At 45.8% G+C, this 26,362-nt stretch overlaps 1 protein-coding gene across 1 annotated transcript in view; it reads left to right on the top strand.

Moving 5' to 3' along the window:
• Positions 1-2,554: 2,554 nt before the first annotated feature.
• MTMR12 (myotubularin related protein 12) overlaps positions 2,555-26,362 on the top strand; it is a 139,216-nt gene continuing 115,408 nt past the window's right edge. The window contains exon 1 of the mRNA XM_082251843.1: positions 2,555-2,709. Within this exon, the coding sequence (XP_082107969.1) occupies positions 2,635-2,709 (75 nt within the window). The 5' untranslated portion in view covers positions 2,555-2,634. The remainder of the gene's footprint in view (positions 2,710-26,362) is intronic.

Genomic DNA, 26,362 nt, shown 5'->3' with positions numbered 1-26,362 from the left:
GTATTACATATACTCCAAATATACAAAGAATACTGGACACACCAAACTGGATTAATAACGTCTCTGCAGCCTTTTTTTTATTGTTTTTTAAAAAAATTAACAATTCACTAACTCTTTTAACCACTTCAGCTCCAGAACATGTTACCCCCTTTATGCAGAAGTGCAGGCAGTCTACACACCATTCATCTGGGATCTGGCACCTTATTCAAGCTGTGACACTGTGACCGGCGTTTTTCCCTTGAATTGTCCGGTGAGTTGGGGGGGATTGAGAGTGGATGCACTGGATATAAAATAAATTGTGAGGAATCCATCTGAGCACAGAGCACTTATATAAAGAAAAAACCATACCATTTGGTTGTCATAAGATAAGAAGCAATAGCATGATTCATGATGAAGCAGAAGCACTGAGCACTTTATTATTATTTTTTAATTGCATAGGATTATAGGACGTTTCCCATATTAATTATATTTTTCATTTCAAGCCAGCCTGGAATGGTACTTATAACTTAAATATTCAAATTTCAGGAGGATGACAGGTGTCAGGACAGTCCTCTGCAGCTGCAGGCGGTGGCTGGCTGCCTCTTGGACAGGACAGGCCTTCTTTTTGCAGTCAGTCACCCACTCTGAGTCCTCCAGTCTAGCTCCAGTCCTTACCTTTTCGTCTTCTTCTTCTGGTCTGCTCTTATCTTCAAGTTCTCCTCTGCTATACAGAGTCAGACAGTCTACTAGTGTAGCGCCCGGCATTTGACAATGTTGTGGATGTCAGGATGTGGCATGTGGAGTGTGCGGATGCGGCCCCCGGCGACCTGGCGTGTGGCAAGGTGAAGGACAACTGTCTGTTACTGTAAAAAAACATGATGATGATCTATTCTTTAAAAAAAAAAAAAAATGTTTGGGAAGGATCATGCGAGGCCCCTTTAAGTGCGAGGCCTTCGGCGGCCGCCTTACCGGCCTAATTAGAGAGCCGCCTCTGCTTGAAAGGGCAAGTTGAGATTCCAGGGGGGGGCATTTGCCCCCTCTTGCCCCTACCTGTGGATGCCCAAGACTGCGTCTACGGTCCTCAACTTTCCCCGAGCACTGCGTCTATGGTCCTCAACTTTCCCCGAGCACTGCGTCTATGGTCCTCAACTTTCCCGGAGCACTGCATCTACGGTTCTCAACGTTCCCTAACCACTGCATCTACGGGCCTCAACGTTCCCCAAGCACTGCATCTACGGTCCTCAACATTACCCATTTCTTTGTGCTTCTTCAAAAGAGCCTGAACAGCACATCTTGAAACCCCGGTCTTTTTTGAAGTCTTCTTTGCCTGGGAGAGACCTTGCTGATGCAGTATAACTACCTTCGGTCTTGTTGCTGTACTCACCATGGTGTATGACCTGTGACATGAAACTGTCTTCAACAACCACACCTTAGAAGCAGAGTATGGCTGTTCCTCACCCAGTTTTAGGTATCCAGAAAAGTAATAGGGTTGGAATCTTCCAATAGGGACCCTAGTTCTGGTCACTTGGTCACTCCAAGTATCCAAAATGAAAAATGATTTTGCCTCTAGTTCTAAAAAATAAATATTTTAAAAATATTTTAAAAACATGAATTAAAAAAAAAAAACTAATTCCAAGGGGAGCTCAGGATTGGCACATGTAAACAGCAATTGCACCACAAGTTATATACAGTATTGCTGAGAAATAATTTTGGTGACAACCCAAAATTATAGATGTTCTTTCATTTTCACTCTCGGTGACAATGGTACACGGGACAGATAGAGAGGGTGAATCTCCCTGGTGGCAGCACCGGCAGCAATAAAGACCTGACAGGTGTTCTAAACCCTTTGCACTCCATTAAAAATTACCAAAATGTGGTTGTCACCAGAACAGGAATCAAGGGAAAATCTTCCAATGGGGAAACTAGTTCTGGTGATAAACAGGGATGTCCTCACTTTGGAGGGATTTCTCACTTCCTGTTTTGGTTGTGGGTCAGGAAGTGAAGGGAAATCTCCCCAGTGAGACACAGATGGTAAAAAATACTGAAAGGGGATATAACCCTCCCTAACTCTATCCAAAATGAAAAAAAATGATATATTCACTGTAAAGCACTGTGTAAACTGTTGGAACTATATAAATCCTGTATAATAATGACCAGGAAGGACAATAAATCTCTATGTAGGTGTCTCAGTGCTGGGTGCATTGTATGTCATGATGTAACACATTTGTACAATGTATTGTATCCGCATGGAAGATGTTATGTTGTCACTGTGTCCATGCCCTCTGTGATCACTTCTTGATCCCGCCCACCCACTGTCTACAATGTACCCAGTTCAGCGCAGTGATTGGACAGTGCTTTGACATTAGCGAAACTCCTGACACTCCCAGGCACCGCCCACTGCAATCAGAAACATCTCAGCCAATCAGGAGTTACATCCTGACTGTGGAGGATACAAACAATCACTGCAGATTGGCAGGATGATCGTCCAATCACCGCTTGCTGCATACGGGACATCATGCAGAGAGGTGGAGAGAATGTGGTCCACGCCTCTCAGGTTGTAGACTAGTGACAGCCAATGGCGGTGCGAGTGGGCGTGGCTGCTGTATCCGCTGTAGAGGGAGCGCCGGGCAGAGAGCAGAGCGGCTACATCGGGTCATGCTGGGGCTGGGAGCCGGAGGGGCGGCCAAGTCCCCCAAACAGCCGTCCTTCGTGTCCTATCTCACCCCGGAGGTCAGTGAGTGAGCGGGCGGGTCCGGGGGTGGGGGGAGACAGGAGATTACTGGGGGTCTGCTATCATACTACTCCCCCCGCTGTACCCCAATGTCCTCTGTGCCCACCCTGTGTACCAGTCACCTCCCCTCTGCCCTGTGTGCCCATTATAAGCCTATACCAGTCTCCTCTGCCCTGTGTACCCACCCTGTGTACCAATCACCTTTCTTATGTCTGCCCTGTGTGCCCACTATAAGCCTATATCAATCACCTCTTCTCTGCCCTGTGTGCCCACCCCAAGTACCAGTCACCTCTCTTCTGTCCCCTGCTGGTCACCTGCACTCTGTGCCGGCTGTCACCCCCTCCTCCCCAACCAATCACTCCCCTCTGCTGATTATTGTCAGTGTACTGTCTGCCCTTTATACCCACCTGTCTCTGCCAGACACTCTCCTTCCTGGGCTCTGCTCACTCCAGCCAGTCCTCCCAACAGGTCCAGGAAGAAGGATGATTGGTGTGTATGGGACCCCAGTGGTAGTGCCCAGATGGGTACAGGAAGAAGGGTGATTGCTATGTATGGGACCCCAGTGGCAGTGCCCAGTTGGGTACAGGATGAAGGGTGATTGGTGTGTATGGGTTCCCAATGGGCAGTGCCAAGTTGGGTACAGGAAGAAGGGTGATTGGTATATATGAGCTCCCAGTGGCAGTGCCCAGTTCGGTACAGGTAGAAGGGTGATTGGTGTGTATGGGCTCCCATTGGCAGTCCCCAGTTGGGTAGTGGAGGAAGGGTGGTTGGTATGTATGGGCTCCCAGTGGCATTGCCCAGTCTGGTACAGGAAGAAGGGTGATTCATATGTATGGGCTCCAAGTGGCAGTGCCCTGTCTGGTACAGGAAGAAGGGTGATTGGTATGCATGGGCTCCCAGTGGCAGTGCCCAGTTGGGTACAGGATGAAGAGTGATTGTATGTATGGGCCCCCATTGGCAGTACCCAGTTGGGTACCGGAAAAAGGGTGATTGGTATATGGGCTCCCAGTGGTGATGCCCAGTTGGGTCCAGAAAGAAGGATGATTGATATGTATGGGTCCCCAGTGGCAGTGCCCAGTTGGGTTCAGGAGTAAGGGTGATTGGTATGTGTGAGCCCCCAGTGGTGATGCCCAGTTGGGTACAGGATGAAGGGGGATTGGTGTGTATGATCTCTCAGTGGCGGTGCCCTGTTGGGTTTAGAAAGAAGGGTGATTGGTGTGTATAGTCTCCCAGTGGCAGTGCCCAGTTGGGTTCAGGTGGAAGGGTGATTGGTATGTATGAGCCCCCAGTGGCAGTGCCCAGTTGGGTACAGGAAGAAGGGTGATTGGTGTGTATGAGCCCCCAGTGGGGTAAAGGAAGAAGGGTGATTGGTGTGTATGAGCTCCCAGTGGCATTGCCCAGTTGGGTACAGGAATAAGGGTGATTGGTATGTATGGGCTCCTGGTGGCAATGCCCAGTTGGGTACAGTACGAAGGGTGATTGGAATGTATTGGACCCCAGCAGCAATGCCCAGTTTGGTACAGGAAGAAGGGTGATTGGAATGTATAGGACCCCAGTGGTAGTGCCCAGTTGGGTACAGGATGAAGGGTGATTGGTGTGTATGAGCTCCCAGTGGCAGTGCCTAGTTGGGTACAGGAATAAGGGTGATTGGTATGTATGGGCTCCGGCTGGCAGTGTCCAGTTGGGTACAGTACGAAGGGTGATTGGAATGTATGGGACCCCCAGCAGCAGTGCCCAGTTGGGTACAGGAAGAAGGGTGATTGGAATGTATGGGACCCCAGTGTCAGCGCCCAGTTGGGTACAGGATGAAGGTTGATTTGTGTGTATGGGCTCCCAGTGGCAGTGCCAAGTTGGGTACAGGAAGAAGGGTGATTGGTGTGTATGGGCTCCCAGTGGCAGTGCCAAGTTGGGTACAGGATGAAGGGTGATTTGAATGTATGGGACCCCAGTGGCAGTGCCCAGTTGGGTACAGGATGAAGGGTGATTGGTGTGTATGGGCTCCCAGTGGCAGTGCCAAGTTGGGTACAGGATGAAGGGTGATTTGAATGTATGGGCTCCCAGTGGCAGTGCCAAGTTGGGTACAGGATGAAGGGTGATTTGAATGTATGGACCCCCAGCAGCAGTGCCAAGTTGGGTACAGGAAGAAGGGTGATTGGAATGTATGGGACCTTAGTGGCATTGCCCAGTTGGGTACAGGATGAAGGGTGATTTGTGTGTATGGGCTCCCAGTGGCAGTGCCAAGTTGGATACAGGAAGAAGGGTGATTGGTGTGTATGGGCTCCCAGTGGCAGTGCCAAGTTGGATACAGGAAGAAGGGTGATTGGTGTGTATGGGCTCCCAGTGGCAGTGCCAAGTTGGGTACAGGAAGAAGGGTGATTGGTGTGTATGGGCTCCCAGTGGCAGTGCTAAGTTGGGTACAGGATGAAGAGTGATTTGAATGTATGGGACCCCAGTGGCAGTGCCCAGTTGGGTACAGGATGACGGGTGATTTGTGTGTATGGGACCCCAGTGGCAGTGCCCAGTTGGGTACAGGATGAAGGGTGATTGGTGTGTTTGGGCTCCCAGTGGCAGTTCCCAGTTGGGTACAGAAAGAAGGGTGATTGGTGTGTATGGGCCCCCAGTTGCAGTACCTAGCTGTACTGTGGCCATGACCCAGTAGAGAAGATGAAGGGTGTAATTGGCAGGGATTGTGGGTAGACGATGCAGTTTCTTCTACGGTTCATACTGGCACTTCTCTGTGCTGGCCATACTGCTTTCTGTGTAACTGCTGGACACTGTCACTCGGTGTACTCAGAGGTGTAGATACAACTCATGAGGACTCAGAGCAAAACCCTCTAGGACACCTGACAATGTCAGTTGGGACAATAGAAATAGAATAATTGGTCCTTTGAAGAATATGTAAATCGGTGAGCGGGGGGGGGGGGGGGGGGAGGTCAGCATAGTTTGTACACTACTAGGGAGAGAGGCTACAGGGAAGATCAGCAGTGCAGGGAATGAACTTTCTCCTTCATCCTCCCGCTGGACACTCCGCTCACCAGAACTTTTCAGCATCACCTGAACTTAGTGCTTTGGTTTGAACTCCAATGTCTGCTACACACTCCCGGCAGCCCCTGAGTTACAAACAAGATCGGTTCTGTAGGTTTGTTCTTAAGTTGAATTTGTATGTTAAGTTTGAACAGGAACATTTTTTAACCACCTCCAGAAGATTTACCCCCCCCCCCCCTTCATGACCAAGCCATTTTTTACGATACCGCACTGTGTTAATTTAACTGACAATTGCGCTGTCATTTGACACTGTACCCAAATAAAATGGATGTCCCTTTTCCCGCACAAACTGAGCTTCCTTTTGCTGGTATTTGATCACCTCTGTGTGTTTTTAAAGGAAGGAACCCTGAGGCCTCCCATCGCCTTAGAACGCTGCAATGTGCGCAGTGCTATGCGTGGGTTTTTACCCTCCCAAATAACTTTTAGGAATAAGAAATGTTGTGCGGTCCCATTTCTGAAGGCCTGCTCTGATTGTGGGGAGCAGGGGTGCGAAATTGCTAGAGTATAGTTGCGAAACATGCATTGTTAGGTTAATGCCCAAGTATCTCAGGGAAGAGCGACACCACTCAAAGGGGAAGGAAGCCTGTAATTGAGTACGAAGCCCAGCTGAAATATTAAAGCGGAGTTCCGGGCACAAAAACAACCTTTTTTTTTTTTTTGTGCCCATCCGCTTGGTCTCCTTCACCTGAAAAGAAATTGGATAGTTAGGCATTTTTTTTTTTTTTTCACTCACCTTGTATTTGTAGATTGAAAATACTCACCTCAGTGAACTTCCTCCCTCTGAGCCGCGGCTCCGCCGTCACTTCCTGTCTTGCGATGATTCCTGGGCGCTGAACATCATCGCTCCCAGGAATCAATGCGACGGCACTGGCCCCGCTCGTCACTTCCGGGGAGACGCTAAACAGCTTCTGGGCATGCCCAGAAGCTGTGGAGGAATGCGGCGCCGCACCGGAAGTGACGAGAGGGGCCGGTGAAGGCGCTTTCTGGGACAAGAAGATGCGGAAGAGGACGCCGAAGAGGATCACGCTGGCTTCAGCTGCCCACAACAGAGATGGCAACGCTGTGGAAGAAATTTTATAAGTGAGTATTTCTTCTAAAAGGTAAGTGCGAACCGGGACAGATCAGAGGCTAGCCATTGTGGAATGTACTGACTGTCCCGGGGGTATGTTTGTTGAAAAATGGTTTCTGTGCCCGGAACTCCGCTTTAAGGGGGGGAATCTCCGACTTACTGTAATTTATTTTAAAATTGGACAATAATTGGAACCTCCTCAACTCAGCCATGATCTTATGAAGGGAGATCTGTGGGTCTACAAGGTAAAACAGCACATTGTCCGCATAGGCAGATAACTTGTGCTCATTCGAACCGACCCTGAAACCTTTTATGTCAGGACTCAGGCGAATCCTATTCAACAGGGGTTCGAGGGTCAGGGCGAAGATGAGAAGGCACAGGGGGCACCCCTGCCTTGTCCCATTCCTTATAGGGAAGGGATCAGAAAACTCCTTTTACCGTTACCCGGGCCGACAGGGAACTATACAGGGACTCTTATCCACCGAAGCATATTCTGACCCAGCCCCAGCCTAGTCAAAACCGCACGAATATATGTCCAGTCTACCCTTTTGAATGCCTTTTCGGCATTAGTAGACAATCGAAGACAAGGGGGACAGTCGGGTTGGGAGTTCGCCCAGTGGATCAATGGAATCATCCGGTTGGAATTTTCTCTAGCCTCCCTTCCAGCTATAAACCCTGTCTGCTCAATGTGTATCACAGTCGGTAGAATGGGTTTCAGTCGATTTGTTATACTGCCATACTAAAAGGTATTGAATTGAGCGGGTTAGGACAGCCAGGTAAATGAGCATTCCCTGAAGGAGAGGTTGGTGTTGGTCCCCTCTATTGCCTATACTCTGCGTACGCTACATTTCTCTACCGTGTGAGTTCACCCTGACCATCATACACAATGGGTAATGGTAATAGACTTCTTTGCTAAAATGTTAAATAGAAGAATTCAGGTATGGATATTTTATACATTGTTACATTGGTTCAGCTTGGAACAGTGTAACTATCTTTAACTACTTTAAGACCAAGCCTTTTCTGGCATTTTTTGTTTACATGTAACAATCAGTATTTTTTGCTAGAAAATTGCTTACAACCTACAAGCATTATATATTTGTTTTAAAGCAGAGGCCCTAGAGGCAGTCATTGCAAATTTTTTATGTGGTGTGATATTTGCGCTTGTCACTTTAGATGTACAGAGGAGGTCTGGTGCTAGAATTACTGTTTATGATTTGACGTTCGCGGTGATACCTCACGTGTGGGACAATCACTGTTGTCACCTTTTGCGCACGAGAATGGGAGGTGGGGTTACTTTAAAAACATTTTTTTTTTCTAATTTTTACACTTTTTACTTTTTTTTTTTTTTTTTCTTATTACTTTTATTTCTGTCACAAGGAATGTAATCATTGTGACAGCAAAAGGCATGTGATAGGTACTCTTTATGGAGAGATTTGGGGTCTATAAATGCCTCCTCTGCCTTTAAATCATTCAAAACCCCAAGATCTGTGCTTTTGAATGCTATTGATTTTTTTTTTTAAATGGCGCTATTGACATCTGGATAAACCAGAAGTGATGGCAGGTGATCGCTACTGGATTACCATAGCGGAAAGCTGATCAAAACTGATCCCTGCTTAGTTCCGCTGTCTGACTAGGCGGTGGATGCACTGACTGGTCGCTCAGGTCCCCTGGTGTGGCGGGAGGGCCCCAGCAAGCCATGGAAGGTGGAGGAGAGGGGGACATCCCCTCCCGCTGCTTGTAAAAGCAGTCCAGTGGCTAGTTAGCTGCTGGGATTGCTTTTACTAAAGAGCCAACCACCATCTCTAAAAAAACAAAAAAAAACAAAGAAAAAAAAAAACCTGTTCTGGAATGATGACAGGCATTATCCTAGTATAACCCCCCCTGAAGTCCAGTGACAAACCGATTCGTCGCTGGTAAGGAAGTATAGACTATACCGGGCCGATGCCCCTGAAAGCTGGAAATCACTGAATTAGACACCACTACTCCCATCATCTCCACGTGCTTCTGGGTTCCATGCTGGGTGGCCGGCCTGCTCCATTGTGAACACAGGAGGTCCGCCTCTAAGGTTTGACACCATTCAGAGAGTATGTTGTATCTCCTGAATGAATGCAAAGCTTTCTCTGATTGGACGAAGTGGAGAGTGTGATGCCACCTCAACCAATCAGAGAGCAATTTAGACTTGTTTAAGTGACTGTAAAGTAAAGTCTAAAGTAATAAGTAAGTCTATAAAGTTATACTTGCCTCCTCTGTGCAGTTGGTTTTGGACAGAGTAGCCCTGGTTCTCCTTCTTGGGTCACTCTTCGCTGCTTCTAGCCCCTCCCTCCTGTCGAGTGCCCCCACAGCAAGCAGTTTGCTAGGCGGGAAAACGTGCTGCAGCTCCTTGTATCCATTCAGACATGGAGCTACCGTTCGGTCCCTCTCCTGATTGGCTAACTGACTTAGATTGAGGGCAGCGGGAGCCAATGGGGCCGCTGCTGTGTCTCAGCAAATCAGGAAGGAGAGTCCCATATGGCCGAGGGACTTGTGGACATCCCTGGACAGAGATGGGGCTCAGGTAAGTATTAAGGGTGCTGGGGGGCTGCTGCACACAGAAGGCTTTTTATCTTAACGCATAGAATGCATTAGGATAAAAAAAAATGTCTGACTCTTTCAGTATAGATTTCATGAGCTGCCTATTTTTGTTTAGGTTCAGTTTTGTATTAAATGATCAACGTGCATCTATGCAAGTAGCAGTTATGATACAGTTTGGATTTATTTAGACAGGGGAGGGCTCTGTGGTGGCAGATTTTGGATGGTACACATTAGAGATCGACCGATTATCGGCAATGCCAATATGCACTTTCCCCGATATAACGGAATCGGCCCCTGAGGTTACCGATATTGCAGATATTTCAGGAAAGTGCTGTACCGGAGTGATGCCTGCAGCTAGAGACATCACCCCGGTACCGGCGTCCATCTCTCCGCATTTGGCTCTGACCGGGTCTCCATGTAAAAACCCCGAAGTGATGTCATGACATCACTTCCGGGTACTCGGCAACAAATTTAAAAAAATGATCCCCAGATCCCTCCACAAGAGTACCTGTAAAAAAAAAAAAAAAAAAGAAATAAATAAAAAAAGTTTTTAATGTACGAAAATATCGGGCGATGCCGATATGTGATGACCAAAATATCGGTATTGGCAATAAAAAAAAAACTATTATCGGTCGCTCACTAGTACACATCATTTTGTTGCAAAATTCTACGAAAGCGGTTAGTTTACATATTTGTATTTTGGGTGCCACATTTCTTCTGGTGCAGCGGATGACACCCTTCCAGCGGCACTGACAGAAGACCACCCTGGGCGATGTATACATTTATGGCCGGCGTACCATGTCCTGAACAGTGGGTTGATGGATCAGACACAACCTGTGTGGACAGGCTTTTGTTCTCTACAAGCATGTTTTACATTCCTATACAAATCTATGGGAATGCACAATTCTCTTGAAGCAGGTTAGAAGGAAGCCCGCTGGACCCTTCAGTGAATGATCTTCGAAGCCTCTCAGCCCTGGTTCACACTGATGCAGTGTGGGAATCCTGTGCGTCAATTAAAAGTGAACAACACCCCAAAATCAGGTCGCAATCGCAGTTTGTTTGTCTGAACTGGATCGCATGGGTCCCATGCAATCCAATTTCCAGCGTGGCTAAAAAAAAAAAGTGTAGGCACCTTCTTTGTTGTGGCTGCGGTGCGATTTGAGCTATCAAAAATGAATGGACTCAAATCGCACCGCACAGGAATACTGTGTGATTCACATGTGGTTCCCAGTGTGAACCTTGGCTGACTCCAAACCAACGCTCCACTTTCCTGCGTTTGAAGGTGGGCCTCACGCTAAGAGACTCTCAGGGCTTTAATGCTAATCAACCAGGATGGCACTCGCCTTGCTGCCCCCCAAAGACTGGGGATGTCCGGATATACTAGGAACAAGAAAAAAACAGAGGGCGCAGCGGCCTAGCGCATTACCTCAAATAAATGGCTTTATTATAAGTGCAAATTCATACTCGCAAACTAGGATGACACAAAAGCATATCAACAATATTGTTGCATTATCTGGAAGAGCACACATTTAACAGCAGCCTACAGTTTCGCCTTTCCTCGTGGCCTCCCCTTATTATTTAGATATTTTTCTTATACTTCGCGACTTGCCCCTTTTGGGATCCTCGTGGGATTGGTCACAGAGGACTTGTACATAACGAAATCACCAAAAATATTACAACACGACAAGGTCTATTTGCTGCTGGCTTTCTTATTCCCCCTCCTCTTTGGCTTTTTCGCCTTCACCTGGCTTTTATTTAGCGCTGCAGATTCTCTGGACTGCGGCAGACTTTTTGCATGCGATTGCTTTCATCTGGAAACTCGACGAGCGAATTGTATCCCAATTGACCTTCGGATAAAGGGTTGTACCTGAAACGCGTCCGGTCCAATTTTGGGAAATTTTCTTATGCCATCGCCTTGTATGTTTCGACAGCAACGCATTTTTACCGCATGTTATGTTTCATGTATTTTCTTTTATTTTTATATGTAATTTTTTATGTTATTGCCAACCTAGATGTTAAATAAATTTACATGTTTTTACATTTGTGCATACACTTTTATTACTCGGATGGTCAATTGCCATTAAAGTCCCGCCCCCAGGGGAATTTCTCTTTTCTCCCGACATGACGCTTGCCATTCAGGCCAAAGAGTTCAATCTTTGTTTCATCATACCAGATCATTTTGTTTCTCATGGTCTGAGAGTCCTTCAGGTGCCTTTTGGCAAACTCCAGGCGAGCTGTCATGTGCCTTTTACTGAAAAGTGGCTTCCATCTGGCCACTCTACCTTACAGGTCTGATTGGTGGAGTGCTGCAGAGATGGTTGTTCTTCTGGAAGGTTCTCCTCTCTCCACATAGAAATGCTGGAGCTCTGTCAGAGTGACCATCGGGTTCTTGGTCACCTCCCTGACTAAAGGCCCGTACACACGAGAAGAAATTTGGCCGGGAATTTTCATCCGACGACCGATCTGCCGATTTTCGGCTTGTTAGTATGGTGCTTCCGACAACCGACTCCGACTTTTCGGCCGAAAAAATCCTGGTGTGCAGGCTATAAAATTTTTGTTGACCATCAAAACACGTCCGATTTTCGTCTCATTAGTACAGATTTCGATGGGGAAAAATCTTATGAGCAAGACTAGGCATGCTCAGAGATGAAAGAACACATAGAAAGCAATCCAACACATGACATCACTTCTGAAGTAGAATTCTGTTGTACGGGAAAATTCGTGTGCAGTCTAGAGCACATTCCAACCAACAGACACCACTCTGGACAAAAGACGGAGGACCGGTCGGCGGAAATTCGTTGCATGTGTACGAGGCTTAAGGCCTTCTCCCCTGATTGCTCAGTTTGGCTGGGCGGCCTTCTCTAGGAAGAGTCCTGGTGGCTGCAAACTTCTTCAATTTGACAGATGATGGAGACCACTGTGCTCATAGGGACCTTCAATACTGCAGAACATTTTCTGTACCCTCCCCCAGATCTGTGCCTTGATACAATCCTGTATCGGAGGTCTACAGACAATTCCTTGGACTTCATGACTTGGTTTGGGCTCTGTCATGCATGGTTTACTGTGGGACTTTTTTATAAATGTGTACGCCTTTCCAAATCCTGCCCAATCAACTGAATTTGCCACAGGTGGACTCCAATCAGGTTGTAGAAACATCTCAAGGAGGATCGGTGAAAACAGGGTGCACCTGAGCTCAATTTTGAATGTCGTGGCAAAGGCTGTAAACACTTATGTGTGATTCATTCGTTTTTTTTTTTTTTATAAATTTGCAAAGAATTCAAAAACTTCTTTCGCAATTTTTATTATGGGGTATTTTTTCTAGAGTTCTGAGGAAAATAATGAATTTAATTCATTTTGGAACGGGGCTGTAAGATAAAATGTGGAAAAAGTGAAGCACTGTGAATACTTTCTGGGTGGTTTGTATATCCCTCTGTGTGTAATGAATCTAAATAATGAGTTTCACTTCATTGAAATGAATTACTGAAATAAATTAACTTTTTGATGATATCCAAATGTTTTGAGATGCACCTATGTTTAGATCAGGGTTTCTCAACCAGGGTTCCTTGAGCAATGGGCAATTTCTGCCTCTCGGATAAGTTTTCCAATGACACCATTGTTCCTTTTAGCGATCTGTAAGGGGGTAATTCTTCACAATGATGACAAGAGTAAAGGCCCGTACACACGATAGGAAAATCTGTTGGGAAAATTCGTCCGACGACCGATCTGCCGATTTTCGGATTGTTAGTATGGTGCTTTCCACAGCCAACTCCGACTTTTCGGCTGACAAAATCCTGATGTGCAGGCTATATAATGTTTGTCGTCCGTAATACAACGTCCGATTTTCGTCTGATTAGTACAGATTTCGACGGAAAAAAATCTTAAGAGCAAGACTAGGCATGCTCAGAGATGAAAGAACACATACAAAGCAATCCAACACATGACATCACATCGGAAGTAGAATTCTGTCGTACCGGAAAATTGGTATGAAAATAACCTCTTCACTTTCCACATCAGACTAGCATGCCACAAAAAACGGACGACAGATCGTTCGATAATCTGATCGTGTGTACGGGGCTTGCCGACCGCTGCACGACTATTTACTGCAGCGGTCAGCCCCTCACAGGCAAAGCGACGTAGGCCTACGTCGCTAGCCTGTGAGGCTTCTAGGGGGCAAGTGCACGCAGCTGGAGGCGCGGTCACGGACCCCCCCACCGCGCATGTGCCCGGCAGACCCGATGTCCGCCGGGCACTCATGATCTTCCGAGACACCGGAAGAAAGGCAGGCGGCTGATGTAAACAAAGCCGCCTGTCATTCTCCCCTGTGTAAGAATGGAGATCAGACGGTTCTACTATGTAGGACCGTTGATCTCTGTTCTTACACCAGTAGCTATGTCCAATCACAGTTAGAAGCATGCCCCTAGGACACACTTAACCCCTCCCTCTCCAATACAGTTAACCCCTTCACTACCAGTGTCAGTAACAGTGTATATGTATAGCACTGATTACTGTAGTAATGTCACTGGTAACCTCAAAAGTGTCAAATGTCAGTCAAGGGTCCGATCTGTCCGCCGCAATGTCGCAGTACCGCAAAAAAAAACGCAGATCGCCGCCATTACTCGTTAAAAAAAAAAAAAAAAAAAAAAAAACACCAAAAATGACAAATCTTTCCCTTTGTTAGTAAACGCGATAACTTTTGCGCAAACTAATCAAAATACGCTTTTTTTTTTTTAACCAAACATATATGTAGCATAAAACAAATTGGCCGAAAATGTTAAAACATTTTGATGTTTACATTTTTTTGGGGAATTTCATATAAAAAAATTTGAAAAATATTGTTATTTTTGCAAAATTTACGCTTTTTTTTGTTTACAGCGCATGATCAAAAAATCGCACAGGTGATCAAATACCACCAAAAGAAAGCTCTGTTTGTGGAAAAAAAAAGGATGTCAATTTCGTTTAGGTACAGCGTCGCACGACCGCGCAACTGTCCGTTTAAAGTCACGCAGTGCCGAATCGCAAAATAGGCCCTGGTCAGGAAGGGGGTAAAATCTTCCGGGGCTTAAGTGGTTAAGGAGCATTCTTCCTACTGACTGCCACACTAGTGTGTCATGAGTTGTAGATTTTTCATTTTTACTAAAAAAAATTTAGCAGTGGTTTCCCGAGACCAGAATTCTATTTCAGGAGTTCCTCTGTGTTGAAAAGTTTGAGAGAGGCTGGTTTAGATGTTTGGATGACTCGGGTCTATCTGTGTGACACCATGCAGGTACACTGGATTTTATCACAGTGATGTCTTATCTACAATCGTGTAACTGAGCAATTACTATCCCAGTGGTGTCCTTACAGCATCATAGAAAATCCATTAGGATAAGAGATCTGGTGCGTTGGTGCACGGTACTGATGTATCCTGTCATTGAATCGTCTTCTCTATTTTTGTTATGTGACCTGATTATGGGTGTTCTCTATGACAACGGGATTCTGGGAAGTTCTGTAATAAGATACCATGGCACCACTCGATAATATTTACTAAAAACACCAACCTGCAATTTATTTAATCACCGGTTAGTACCGGGTTTTATTACATATCCCAAGGCTTGTGGTGTTTTGTTTTAGATACAGCTTGGTAACCGAACACCGGAGAATATTGTTCTGAAAACATGATAGTCATTAGAAGTGTCTGTATTGGCATTGAAACCAATGAAATGCATCCTGCCATGTTCAGAAAAATTTATGAAATCTGGTTGCTTTGGAAATTTTTGGTGGCTTCTTTAATCCCATCCTGACGCTGCCTCCCGGTGTTCTAAAATTTAATCGGACCCATGAAAATTCCGGACCCTCGTTACTTCCGGTGACGATACGTCATAACCCAGCTGGTGCAAGCCCCGGTGCGCATGCGCACAAGACATTTTCGAGGTCCGATGAAATTTTAAGACTTAGCGAACAGCTGACTGAGAGGAGGCAGAGCTGAGGTGGGACGGAGTCACACCGCCGCGTCATCGAGTTCTTACAGGGAGGCGATATGGAGCTATAGAGCTGACTTAGAGGGGGCGGGACGGAGGTGCGTAATGAATGCATTAAAAGCGGCTCCTTCTATTCTAAGTATGCTAAATACAGCTATATATATATATATATATATATTTCACTTCCTTCCTGCCTCCTCTGAGTCAGCTCTGCAATGTGTTGTGAAATTTTCCCGCGGCGGTGTGTGCGTCCCACCTCAGCCCCTCCTCCTCTCAGTCAGCTGTTCGCTAAGTCTTAGAATTTAATCGGACCTTGAAAATGTCTTGTGCGCATGCGCACCGGGGCTCGCACCAGCTGGGTTATGACGTAGCGTCACCGGAAGTGACGAGGTCCGGAATTTTCATGGGTCCGACAAAATTTTAGAACACCAGCACTTTAAGAAGATCTAAATGGCAGGAGGCAGAGGCAGGCATTCCGATCATGTGATTAGCCAGACACATGATTGGAAAGCTCCTGATTTGCACGTATGCATCAAGAGTTTTCGGGAACCCACCCCACTTGTTGCTGTGCTGGGAGCTTGCTCTCAGCACTGTAAAGGGTATGCTTCAAAACCCACCTGCAGAGAAGAGAGGATGCATGTATGTGCCAGGTTGGCGGGAAGTGGTTCCAAAGACAACTTTTTTTACGTTAATGTCTTCTCTGAAATTAGGGTAAAAACGCCCCCCCGCCCCCGCGCCTTTGCCCCTAAACACTCACCTGACTCCTCTCTCCGCTCCAGCTCTGCCTGTCTGTATCTGGCTGCAGCACCGCTCCTATGCTTCCTGGTCTCACAGGAGACAGTGGCAGGAGCAAGAGTTGTAGGCTCCTATAGAGTAAACACTGTGGTGTCTCGTAGAGACAGGATAGCGGCATGCAATCTCCATTTTAAATCAGGCCTTAAGACTTGTCTTTATAATAGTCAAAATAAAAAGTATTCGAAGGGATAAAATATCTCCACTCCAGGGAAAATGCTGATCTAGGTTCCCTCCAGTAATTTCTAGATGTCTAATGCCCCGTACACACGCGTCGATGGTTGGCCATGAATTTTCAGCCAACGTCCGATTGCCCGATTTTCGGCTTGTTAGTATGATGCTTCCGACAACCGACTCCGACTTTTCGTCCGAAAAAAATCTGGTGTGCAGGCTATAAAATTTTTGTTGGCCGTCACCACAACGGCCGATTTTCCATCAGTCAGTACAGATTTCGGCGGACAAAAATCTGATGAGCAAGACTGGGCATGCTCAGAGAAGAAAAAACACACAAAGTAAACCATCACATGACATCACTTCTGAAGTAGATTTTTGTTGGCCGAGAAAATTTGTGTGCAGTCTAGGCACATTCCAACCAACACAACAACACTGGACAAAAGTCGGCCGATCGGTCGGCCGATAATCGTTGTGTGTGTACGAGGCATAAGGGCCAAAGCCGTGTAATCCCTGCAAATTCTGCAGGAGGTGCTTAAGGGACTCTGCAGCAGACTAGATGGGCATGTAGAGAATTGGGTTTCTGGAGGGGGCTAGGAACAGCTTTGGGGGATGGGGTCTTTGGCGGGACTAGGTCTCTCCAGAAGGTATCGTAGGAGACTGGAGGGCACCCCAGTTTGGGGGAAGGAGGTACTTTGGGACATTTTTGGAGGTTGGGGACACTATGGCGGGCTGCAGACTCTGCAGCAGGCTGGGGGGCACTGTGGGGTCTGAGGGCTCTCCATGAGCTTGGTGGCACCATGGGAGGTTGATGGGCACTGTAGGTCTTTTTGGGAGGTTGGTGGGCACTACAGGAGCTTGGAGGCACTGGGGCAGATTAGAAGATCTTTAGCTGGTTGGAGGCCCAGGAGAAAGAAGGTCACAGGTAACCAGCAAGGCCACGGCTTGTGGGTTGAGAACCTTTGCTAAAGACAATGGTAATAAGGAGAGAAAACCAGACACAGCAAAGATACAGACCATGAAAACCTGACAGAGGCTCCCACCGTAAAAGGTTTTTTTTTTTTTTTTTTTTTATATAAATGTTCCGGGGTTTGTTCTCACCGGCTCACGGCCATATATTCCACAATGTGGGCTAAATGTCCTCAGACACTACATTGTGTCCAATAGGACCCGTTCCCACCAATAGGCTGTGTTGGAAAATAGGTCCGGAATGCTTTATTTTGGATATGTTGCAGGCCATTTTCCACTCAAGTCCATAAAATGGGAACATTCCAAAAAACATAGCAGTGTATCTAAAAATCCATGACTACACCCTTTACCATAATGTACACGGGTTATATATATTAAAGTTGGCTCCAAGCTCTCCCTGTGAGCTCCAAGGCAGCAAATATATCCTAATTTTGGCTCATTTGCACACAGAAGGCACGGTCTGATCATAGTGTTTTATTTTAAGTGAAAAAAAATGCCTGTTGATCCTGCCAGACATCCAGTAAACTCCTAACTTCGGGCTGTGGTGTACTTATTAGCTTTGCCCACTTCGCATCTGTGGACTACAGAACTCCCCCCCCCCTCCTATGTCATGGGGATGAGGAAAAGGGAGAGTATTTTCTAGAGCAGGGATTCCCAAACTACAGCCCTGCAGTTGTTCAGGAACTACAATTCCCATCATGTATGGGAATGTCAGAGTTTTACAATGCCTCATGGGATATGTAGTTCTGCAACAGCTGCAGGGCCGTAGTTTGGGAATCCCTGTTCTAGAGCACTATGGGGGAGATTTACTGAAACTAGAGCACTCGGAATCTGGTGAAGCTGTGCATGGTAGCCAATCAGCTTCTAAGTTCAGTTTGTTCAATTAAGCTTTGACAATAAAATCTGGAAGCTGATTAGTTTCTATGCAGAGCTGCACCAGATTTTATACGCTCCAGTTCCATGTGTTCTTCAAATGCCGCTTAATGCATTGACATACCTCCTTAGACCCAGTCTGCCAGGACCCACCTGCTGACTGGCAACAAAAAGGCACAAAGGGTAAATCCAATGCAGTTTTACTTCAGCTAATTGCAGTACAGATGATTTTTTTTCCAGTCTAACAAAGTGTAAAAAGACAATGCCTTTTCTAAGCCCTGTCTGTGTATAACTAGCCCTGACCAAGGAAACATAGAGGTGGGGAGGGTCTAGCTAGGACTACTAACCAACTAGCACTAAACAGGAGGGGAGGACAGTGGAAGATGCCAAAATCACATTAGTAAACAATTTTCAGTGTTGCAAAACTGCCACTAGATGTCAGGGCATTTACAGAAAAATGAGCTGTTGAGAACCTCATGCAGTTCAATACAAGATATAAAGTACATGAAAGTGGGGCAGAGCACTACAGCTATTCTAAAGAGAGACCAAAGGCTGCCTCCTTTCAGGCACAGTTTCTCTTGGCATGTAGGAGGAGGGAGGAGTCGCTGCTTTAAAGTGTCCCAGTGAATGTAAATTTCAGCTTGCACTATTGAGCTCTGTAAACCTCAGGCTTTTTTTTCCAGCAGGAGGAGAAGAGAAACCGAGAGTTGCCTAAAGCGCCACCCTGCTGGTTCAAATGACAGTACATAATGTTAGCATTACAATTACATTTTTTTTTTCTTGTGTTTAAAAACAGTGATAAGAAGTTAAGAAATAGATATAAAACTCTTCCGCATATTTTTCGAAAGGCCAAGTGTGTTGCAAAGAAAAAAAAAAAAAGTTATTTTCAGTCTTGTTTTGCTTGAGCGGTGCTTAGCGTAGCATAATCCTTATCATTGGTGATAAGAGCCTTGGTTGTGACCTTGCTGTGTTATGGGGAGTGAAGAACTCTCTTCTGGGATCTGCATTCTTGTAGATCATTCCGAGAACTTGTTACAATGTAACTAGAGGATCTCTGACTGCTGCACAAGATCTTATCAGGATACATACACAATAGTGATCGAGAATCTCATTCCTCAGAGCCCGTTCAGTCTTATTGATGCGGGAACCCTGCAAATCCACTGCGGGTTCCCTCATCGCATTCAAATCGCAGGCAGTTCACACTGCCATATGCAAATTGCTGGGGGTGTCAATACAAAGTTAGCGACACCCCCAGATCAGTTTGCATATTGCAGTGCGAACTGTCAGTTCGGACATGAATCGGATCGCAAAGGGGTGAACCACCATGAGATCAGTTTCTGCTGCGGACCCAAAAAAGGGTCCTGTGCGAGTTGTGTCCGAATGGGATGCGAATTCAACAATACAAACTTTATGGCTGAATTTGCATCGCACAGACATTGCGTGTGATTTTTTTTTTTCAGAGCAGTGTGCAGATGTCTGTCATTGCACTAATGTGAACCAGGACTCAACTGTGGATCATGTTGTATCCAGTGTTAATTTTGGCAGCAAATTTCGATTTAGTTTTAGTCGTAGTCTTTTGGCTAAAATGCTATTTTTCGTTTTAGTCTTATTTTAGTCATCTGAATTGTTTTAGTCATCTGAATTGTTTTAGTCATATTTTAGTCGACCTAAAATCTCCAGTACATTTTAGTCAACTATAAATCAAATGGGACTTTTTACTTTGTTCATCTGTGCACTCATCCATACATGTGGTGAATTCACGTTATTGTGGATGTTAACACATTGGACACCACTGGTCCTAATTTTGAAAACGCACAATTCCATATATTTTGTTGTGTATATTGTGATTTGTTACGTTTGGACATTGGTCCCTCATTTCAACAACACTCACTGTTTCACACAATTGTGAACCCACTATCAATTTGCACTATATTGTATATGTTTTTGTATACAGTAAAACCTTGGATTACGAGCATAATTCATTCCGGAAACATGCTTGTAATCCAAAGCACTCTTATATCAAAGCGAATTTCCCCATAAGAAATAATGGAAACTCAGATGATTCGTTTCACAATCATTTATTCATAAGTCTTTCCGTTTATAGTCCATATACAAAGATTATAGCAATGTGATAGGTTGTGTCATCCTAAAATGTCCATCCACAAATGGCCGCCTCCACAAGGGGATTAGAAGCAAAATCCAGCAGGAGCTACAGAGTATAAAAGAGAAGAGAGACGCCTCTAAGTGTAGCAATATGGGGACATTTAATGAAGGTTCAAAATTTAGCAACTCACATGGTTGATGATTAAAGAGGCACATCTAAGTATGCAGGCATCCGGGGTAAAGCTGTCCACATAGACCATCTTCTGAACCACTGGCTCTCACCGATGTCAGTCTGCAATTGTGATTGGGAAGACTACCCTGCAGTAGAGTGATCTGAAAGCGAGACTTTGAATCGCTCGTGGAGCGCAGCGTGGAAGGTTGTGATGAAGATGGCAGTGCGGAGGATGGTCTATGTGGAAAGCTTTACCCGGATGCCTGCATACTTGGATGTGCCTGTTTTAATCATCAACCATGTGAGCTGCTAAATATTGAACCTTCATTAAATATAACCATATTCTACACTTAGAGGCGCCTCTCTTCTCTTTTATACTCAGTTGTGACATGACGCTACTTGTATATCAAGTCAAAATTTATTTTAGAAACTTGCTTGTCTTGCAAAGCGCTCTCAAACCAAGGTTTTACTGTATATACTTTGTGAATTGTTGATTTACATTTAGCGCACCTTTAATTTTATCATATTATAATGCATTATTTAAACATGTCTCTAGAATTTCCAAACTAATTATACAAATTTACCCCTGGAGTAAAAAATGTAATACTATGTTATTATTTATGTTATTTAGGTATGAACACGCACTACAGACACAGATTTAGTGCCGGTTCACACTAATACAACTTTTCAGACGACTTGGTCAGCCTGGCAAGCCGCGCACCGTCGCTGTCCATTGAGTAGTACAGGACCGGTTCTAATAGGAGTGACACAAGTCGCTCCGACTTAGAAAAAGGGTCCTGTACTACTTCGGGGCGACCTGGAGCGACTTGCATGGACATTAGTTTTATAAAGTCCATGCAAGTCGCGCCGAAGTCGCGCTGCACACGACTTCACAGGTCGCCCCCCTAAGTCGGAGTGACGTAGTGTGAACCGGCACTTAACCTGCATTTGTCAGAAGATGTGTGGCTATCTCCATTTTATATGCATGCAGTAACCTTCAACTCTAAGGCCCCTTTCAGGCGGAGTGGAGTCCGTCCAAGCGGAGCCGCCTGCTCAGCAGGGGATCTCTCCTCTTATCCCCAATAAGCAGGCAGATGACGAGTCCATGTCTGCTTCAATATGCAGAGCAGACATGGACACAGCCTGCTGTTCTCTATGGGGAGATTGGATGGGAACAGATCCCCATCCGTCTGTGTTTTTTTTTTTTTTTTTGTATTTATCGAGAAAGGTATAAGATATCCAAACCTCAAGAAACACAGAACATTGCCTGAACGTATGCAGTTTACAGTTGGCAGAGTATTCATGATCCTCGTAAGAAAAAACGGCTTAATGTCTGAACATAATCCAATCAGTATGAATAACACATATTATTCGGAGTAAATCTAAGACCTCATGTACATGGGACGTTTTTACAGCGGCTGTTTTTGGCGTCAGACATATTTTTTTCTGCAGCCAATTAACCCCCCAGCATGTTCTCCTATGTGTCCTTGCACACATTGGCTGTTATCAGCAGTTTTTGGCAGAGGCGTTTTCTGGCTGGAGAAAAACCCGAAAACTGGTTGGGTTTTAGGAGGCGTTTCTCAGCTGTAAAAACATTCTAAGGCCTCTTGCACACGATACTCTTGTTTGAGCATCTACTTGTTCATCAGTTTTTCTTTTTGTATGTATTTGCACGTATTTTCGCACCTTTGCGCGGAAACGTAGTCTCGCGTTCTTATTCTGCACATTATGTAAATGCCCATTTGCACACATTTTTGCGCATGAGATGTAAATTACTGACCAAAAATGCCAATTTTTCTGTTTTGTTTTTATTAAAGAATGCACGGCACTTGTTTACGCACTTTTTTTTTTTTTTTGTCGCTTCGCAATCGCAAAGCATAGATGTGAACAAACGTCATTTAACAGTTTTTTTTTCAGATGACATCTAAATCGCATCAATGTAAACTGGCACTGATAGTGAACACCTCTTATTTATTTTTATTATTTTTTTACCTTTGGTCTGTTAAATATACAATTATATGTGTTTTTTTTTTTTTTGTTGTCTCTATTTGATGGCGGATCCTCAATGTAAGGGGTGACCCTGAAAGCGGGACCCTCGACTTAAGGGGTGGCTCTGATGGCGCGAGCCTCGACGTAAGGGGTGGCTCTGATGGCGCGAGCCTCGACGTAAGGGGTGGCTCTGATGGCGCGAGCCTCGACGTAAGGGGTGGCTCTGATGGCGCGAGCCTCGACGTAAGGGGTGGCTCTGATGGCGCGAGCCTCGACGTAAGGGGTGGCTCTGATGGCGCGAGCCTCGACGTAAGGGGTGGCTCTGATGGCGCGAGCCTCGACGTAAGGGGTGGCTCTGATGGCGCGAGCCTCGACGTAAGGGGTGGCTCTGATGGCGCGAGCCTCGACGTAAGGGGTGGCTCTGATGGGGATTATTTTTTTTTTTTCAGTCCATCAACGATTTGTAAAATATACAATGTGGTCCTCCATACTGGAAAGTTTGGAGGCCCCTACCCTAGGACATAGTGTGTTACTAAGCGGCATCACCGGGGGGGGGGGGGGGGAAGCCTGTAAAAAAAAAAAAAAAAAAATCTAAGCCCCTCCCCCAAATTCACACTTGTACGGGTTCAGGCTCCATTCACATTTGGCGTTTTGGGATCTTGGGCAGAGTCACTGCGATTCTGCCGGAAATCTCAAATCGTGCTACAATCGCAAAATGCATGTTCGGGTGCCATTAACTTTCAATAGCACCTAAAACGTGGTTTGGTTTTCCTGTGATTATCGCATGGCAGTCTCTGCAAACCACAACACACGAAGCTCGTCGCCCAAAAGAAACTCCTGCTCCTTTTTCGAACCACAAGCATTGCATGCTGTAGTTTGGCACGTGATAATCTCGGCAAAACCGCACTGCCTTTTTAGGTGTCATTAAAAATGAATGGCATCCGAACATGTATTTTGTGATTGTAGTGCGATTGGAGATTATGAATAGAAGCTCAGCGATTCTGAGATCCCAAATGAGAATGTGCACTTTTTTCATGTTCAGTGTTGTCAAGACCCTCTGCTGGCTGGCATGGTTGTTTTATTGGACACTACTCCGTGCCGCCTTTTAGATGGGAGATTGTCGCCCAATCCATCTGAAAAGCCAGAAGCACAGATGTGGTCGGCACTTTCTCGTGTTTTGTTTGTATGACGACATGAGAACAGGGCTGTGGTTTCAGGATACATCGATTGTGAAAGTTCTTCGTCCTGGCAGGACCTGTTTGCCAAGTTGCTGCAGACAGGCGTGGTGGTGGTGGAGGAGGGCGGGGCCTACTTTGTACCTTGATGGAAGAACATCAGATGAACAGATAGAGGAGGTGAACTTCATAGGCTGAATTTTTTATGGTTTGTAAAAAAATACAAACCAGAATGAATAACGCTCACATAGACATGTAGTATAGCATTAACCAGCTCTGGACCGGAAGGATTTGCCCCTTAATGACCAGGCAATTTTTTGCGATACTGCGTTACTTTAATGGACAATTGCGGGATCATGCAATGCTGTACCGAAATAAAATTGATGGGTTTTTTTACCCACAAATAGCGTTCTTTTTTTTTTTTTTTTTGTGCACTGATAGGCAGTACTAATAAGTGGCCCTTATGGTCACTGATGGGCAGCAATGATAGGCATCACTCATGGACACAGGCTGGCAGCACTGTTGGGGGTTGCAATGATGATCAGTGCACTGACTATCTGTGTAAATGTCCCCTGTGTGGATTTGTCAGTTATCGGCTCTCCTCTCCTCATGCGCTGTCAGCGTGAGGAGAGGAATGCCAGTAACTGGCAAATCCTGTGTACACTGTGATCAGCTGTGCTTTAACACAGCTGATCATGTGGCTAAGTGCCGCTGTGATTGGCTCTTTACCACGATCAGCTGTTTCCCAAGGAGCACTTGAGAAGCGCGATCACAGGACGTCATATGAGGCCCTCCCGGGAATGTGCGACCGCTCTGTAGCTGTCGTTCGGCTTTAGCGCAGTCATGAAGAGGTTAAAGCAGGGCTTGACAAATTTTGCTTTGAATCTAGGAGCCAGCTAAAAAATAGTTAAGGGCCCGTTTTTTAGGTTTAGCCCTGTAGATTACATAAAACCCCCAAACATTCTATATTTTCTGAAAGCAGACACCCTAGAGAATAAAATAGCGGTAGTTCCAAACTTTTAGGTCACACAATATTACTGCAGAGGTCTAGGAAACGCACAACCTATTTTTAAGGGGCCCCAAATTACCCAATTTCTCGATTTAAAATATAAAAGTTGAGGCTGCACCGAGTAAATAGATACCCAACATGTCAAACATGTGTGCGCCCGTAAAAGGGTGACAAACTTCAGTACCCTATATTTTCCATAGGCGACGCTTTACAAGCCCCCTATAGGTCATCAGTTTAGCGTTACAAAGGAGGTCTGGTGCTGGAAATATTGCTCATTCTGGCGTGCGCGGTGATATGTAGTGTGTATCGCATTAAATGTTTTCAGGCGTAGGCATCCCAATGCATGCATTTACACTTGTACATGCGTATATGTAGGGGTGGGGGAGATTTTATCTGCTTGGGTGTAATTTACATTTTTTACAATTAAAAAAAAATAAAAAAAATAATTTTATTTTTTCATCACATAGGGCACAAAAAGCCCCCTATGTTATGTTTTTTTTTGTGACAGGTTCTCTTTAAAGAGGTTGTAAACTTCCGAAATTTAAAAAAAAAGAACACCTGAAAGACAAACACCTAATGAGCTAATATGCATCGCGTACTAGCTCATTATGAAATACTTGCCTTAGAACAAACCCTTGCAGTGCCGACCGCTCACCGTCTCACGGTTGACATGTTTGGTCGCCCTTCTTCCGGGTTTGCGGCATCCGACCATCTGATTGGCTGGAGCCATGGTGACGTCACTACCACGCATGCGCGCGGGAGCCGACGGTCACGGCACGGGGCTCGGAAGGAACGGCACGAGCGGACGTTCCTTCAGAGCGCATGTGACAGTGATGTCACTGGCTGCATGCAAAGTAAATATCTCCTAAACGGTACAAGTTTAGGAGATATTTACAGTACCTATAGGTAGGCCTATGATAAGGCTTACCTATAGGTACAACTTGCAGAGGAGGGTTTACTTCCTCTTTAATGGGACATCCAAGGTCTAAATGGCCCTGTATGTTTTCCCTGAATGTAATGCAATGCACATCTCACTGCATTACATTCTTTCCTGCCCTTGATGACTGGGGAAACTGTTTACGGGGCCCCCGGCAGTGACGTCACATACGTCACTCCTGGGTCAGGAACAAGAAGGGGAGGAGAGCAAATGGGCAAGCGATACAAAGTGGGGGAGGGGGGGGAAGTGAAAGCATTCGGGCGGCAGCCCAGGTGCCAGGACGCAATTTTTGGACACCATGGTGACCTTCCTGCGTGAGGTTTGGAATATCTGCTCTCCAGCGAGTTTCCGTAGTCAATAGCCGATCCGTTTTGGAATACAACTGAGGAGTATTAAATGGACACCAATTTAGTATGGGAAGGGTCATATATCAGGTTTTCTATCTTGGAAGGCTTAAGGGACACATTAGTCAACCCAAACTGTGCTGTTGCAGTGTGTCATAACTAAAGGTATCTAAAATCGGCTGACTATTAGCCCCCGTTCACACTGAATGCGACTTTGAAATTGTGCTACTTCACTTAAAGTGGAGTTCCAGCCTTTTCACTCACCTGTCCAACGGTCCAGCGATGCGGCCGCCCGAAGCCTCGATCCTCTTCCCTCTGGTCTCGGCGGCGCCGGCATCACTGCTGAGGGCACCCGGCCGTGACAGTTTGCGGCTTCACAGCCGGGTACCCACTGCGCATGCGCGAGTCGCGCTGCGCGTCTTGATTGGCCGGCAATCTTCTGGGACCTCTGACATGTCCCAGAAGATTGCAGGGAG

This window comes from Pelophylax lessonae (genome assembly GCF_965119305.1).
Source record: "Pelophylax lessonae genome assembly, chromosome: 1".
NCBI lineage: Eukaryota > Metazoa > Chordata > Amphibia > Anura > Ranidae > Pelophylax > Pelophylax lessonae.
Note: the sequence above shows the minus strand (reverse complement) of the source record. Positions and strands in the feature narration are given on the sequence as shown.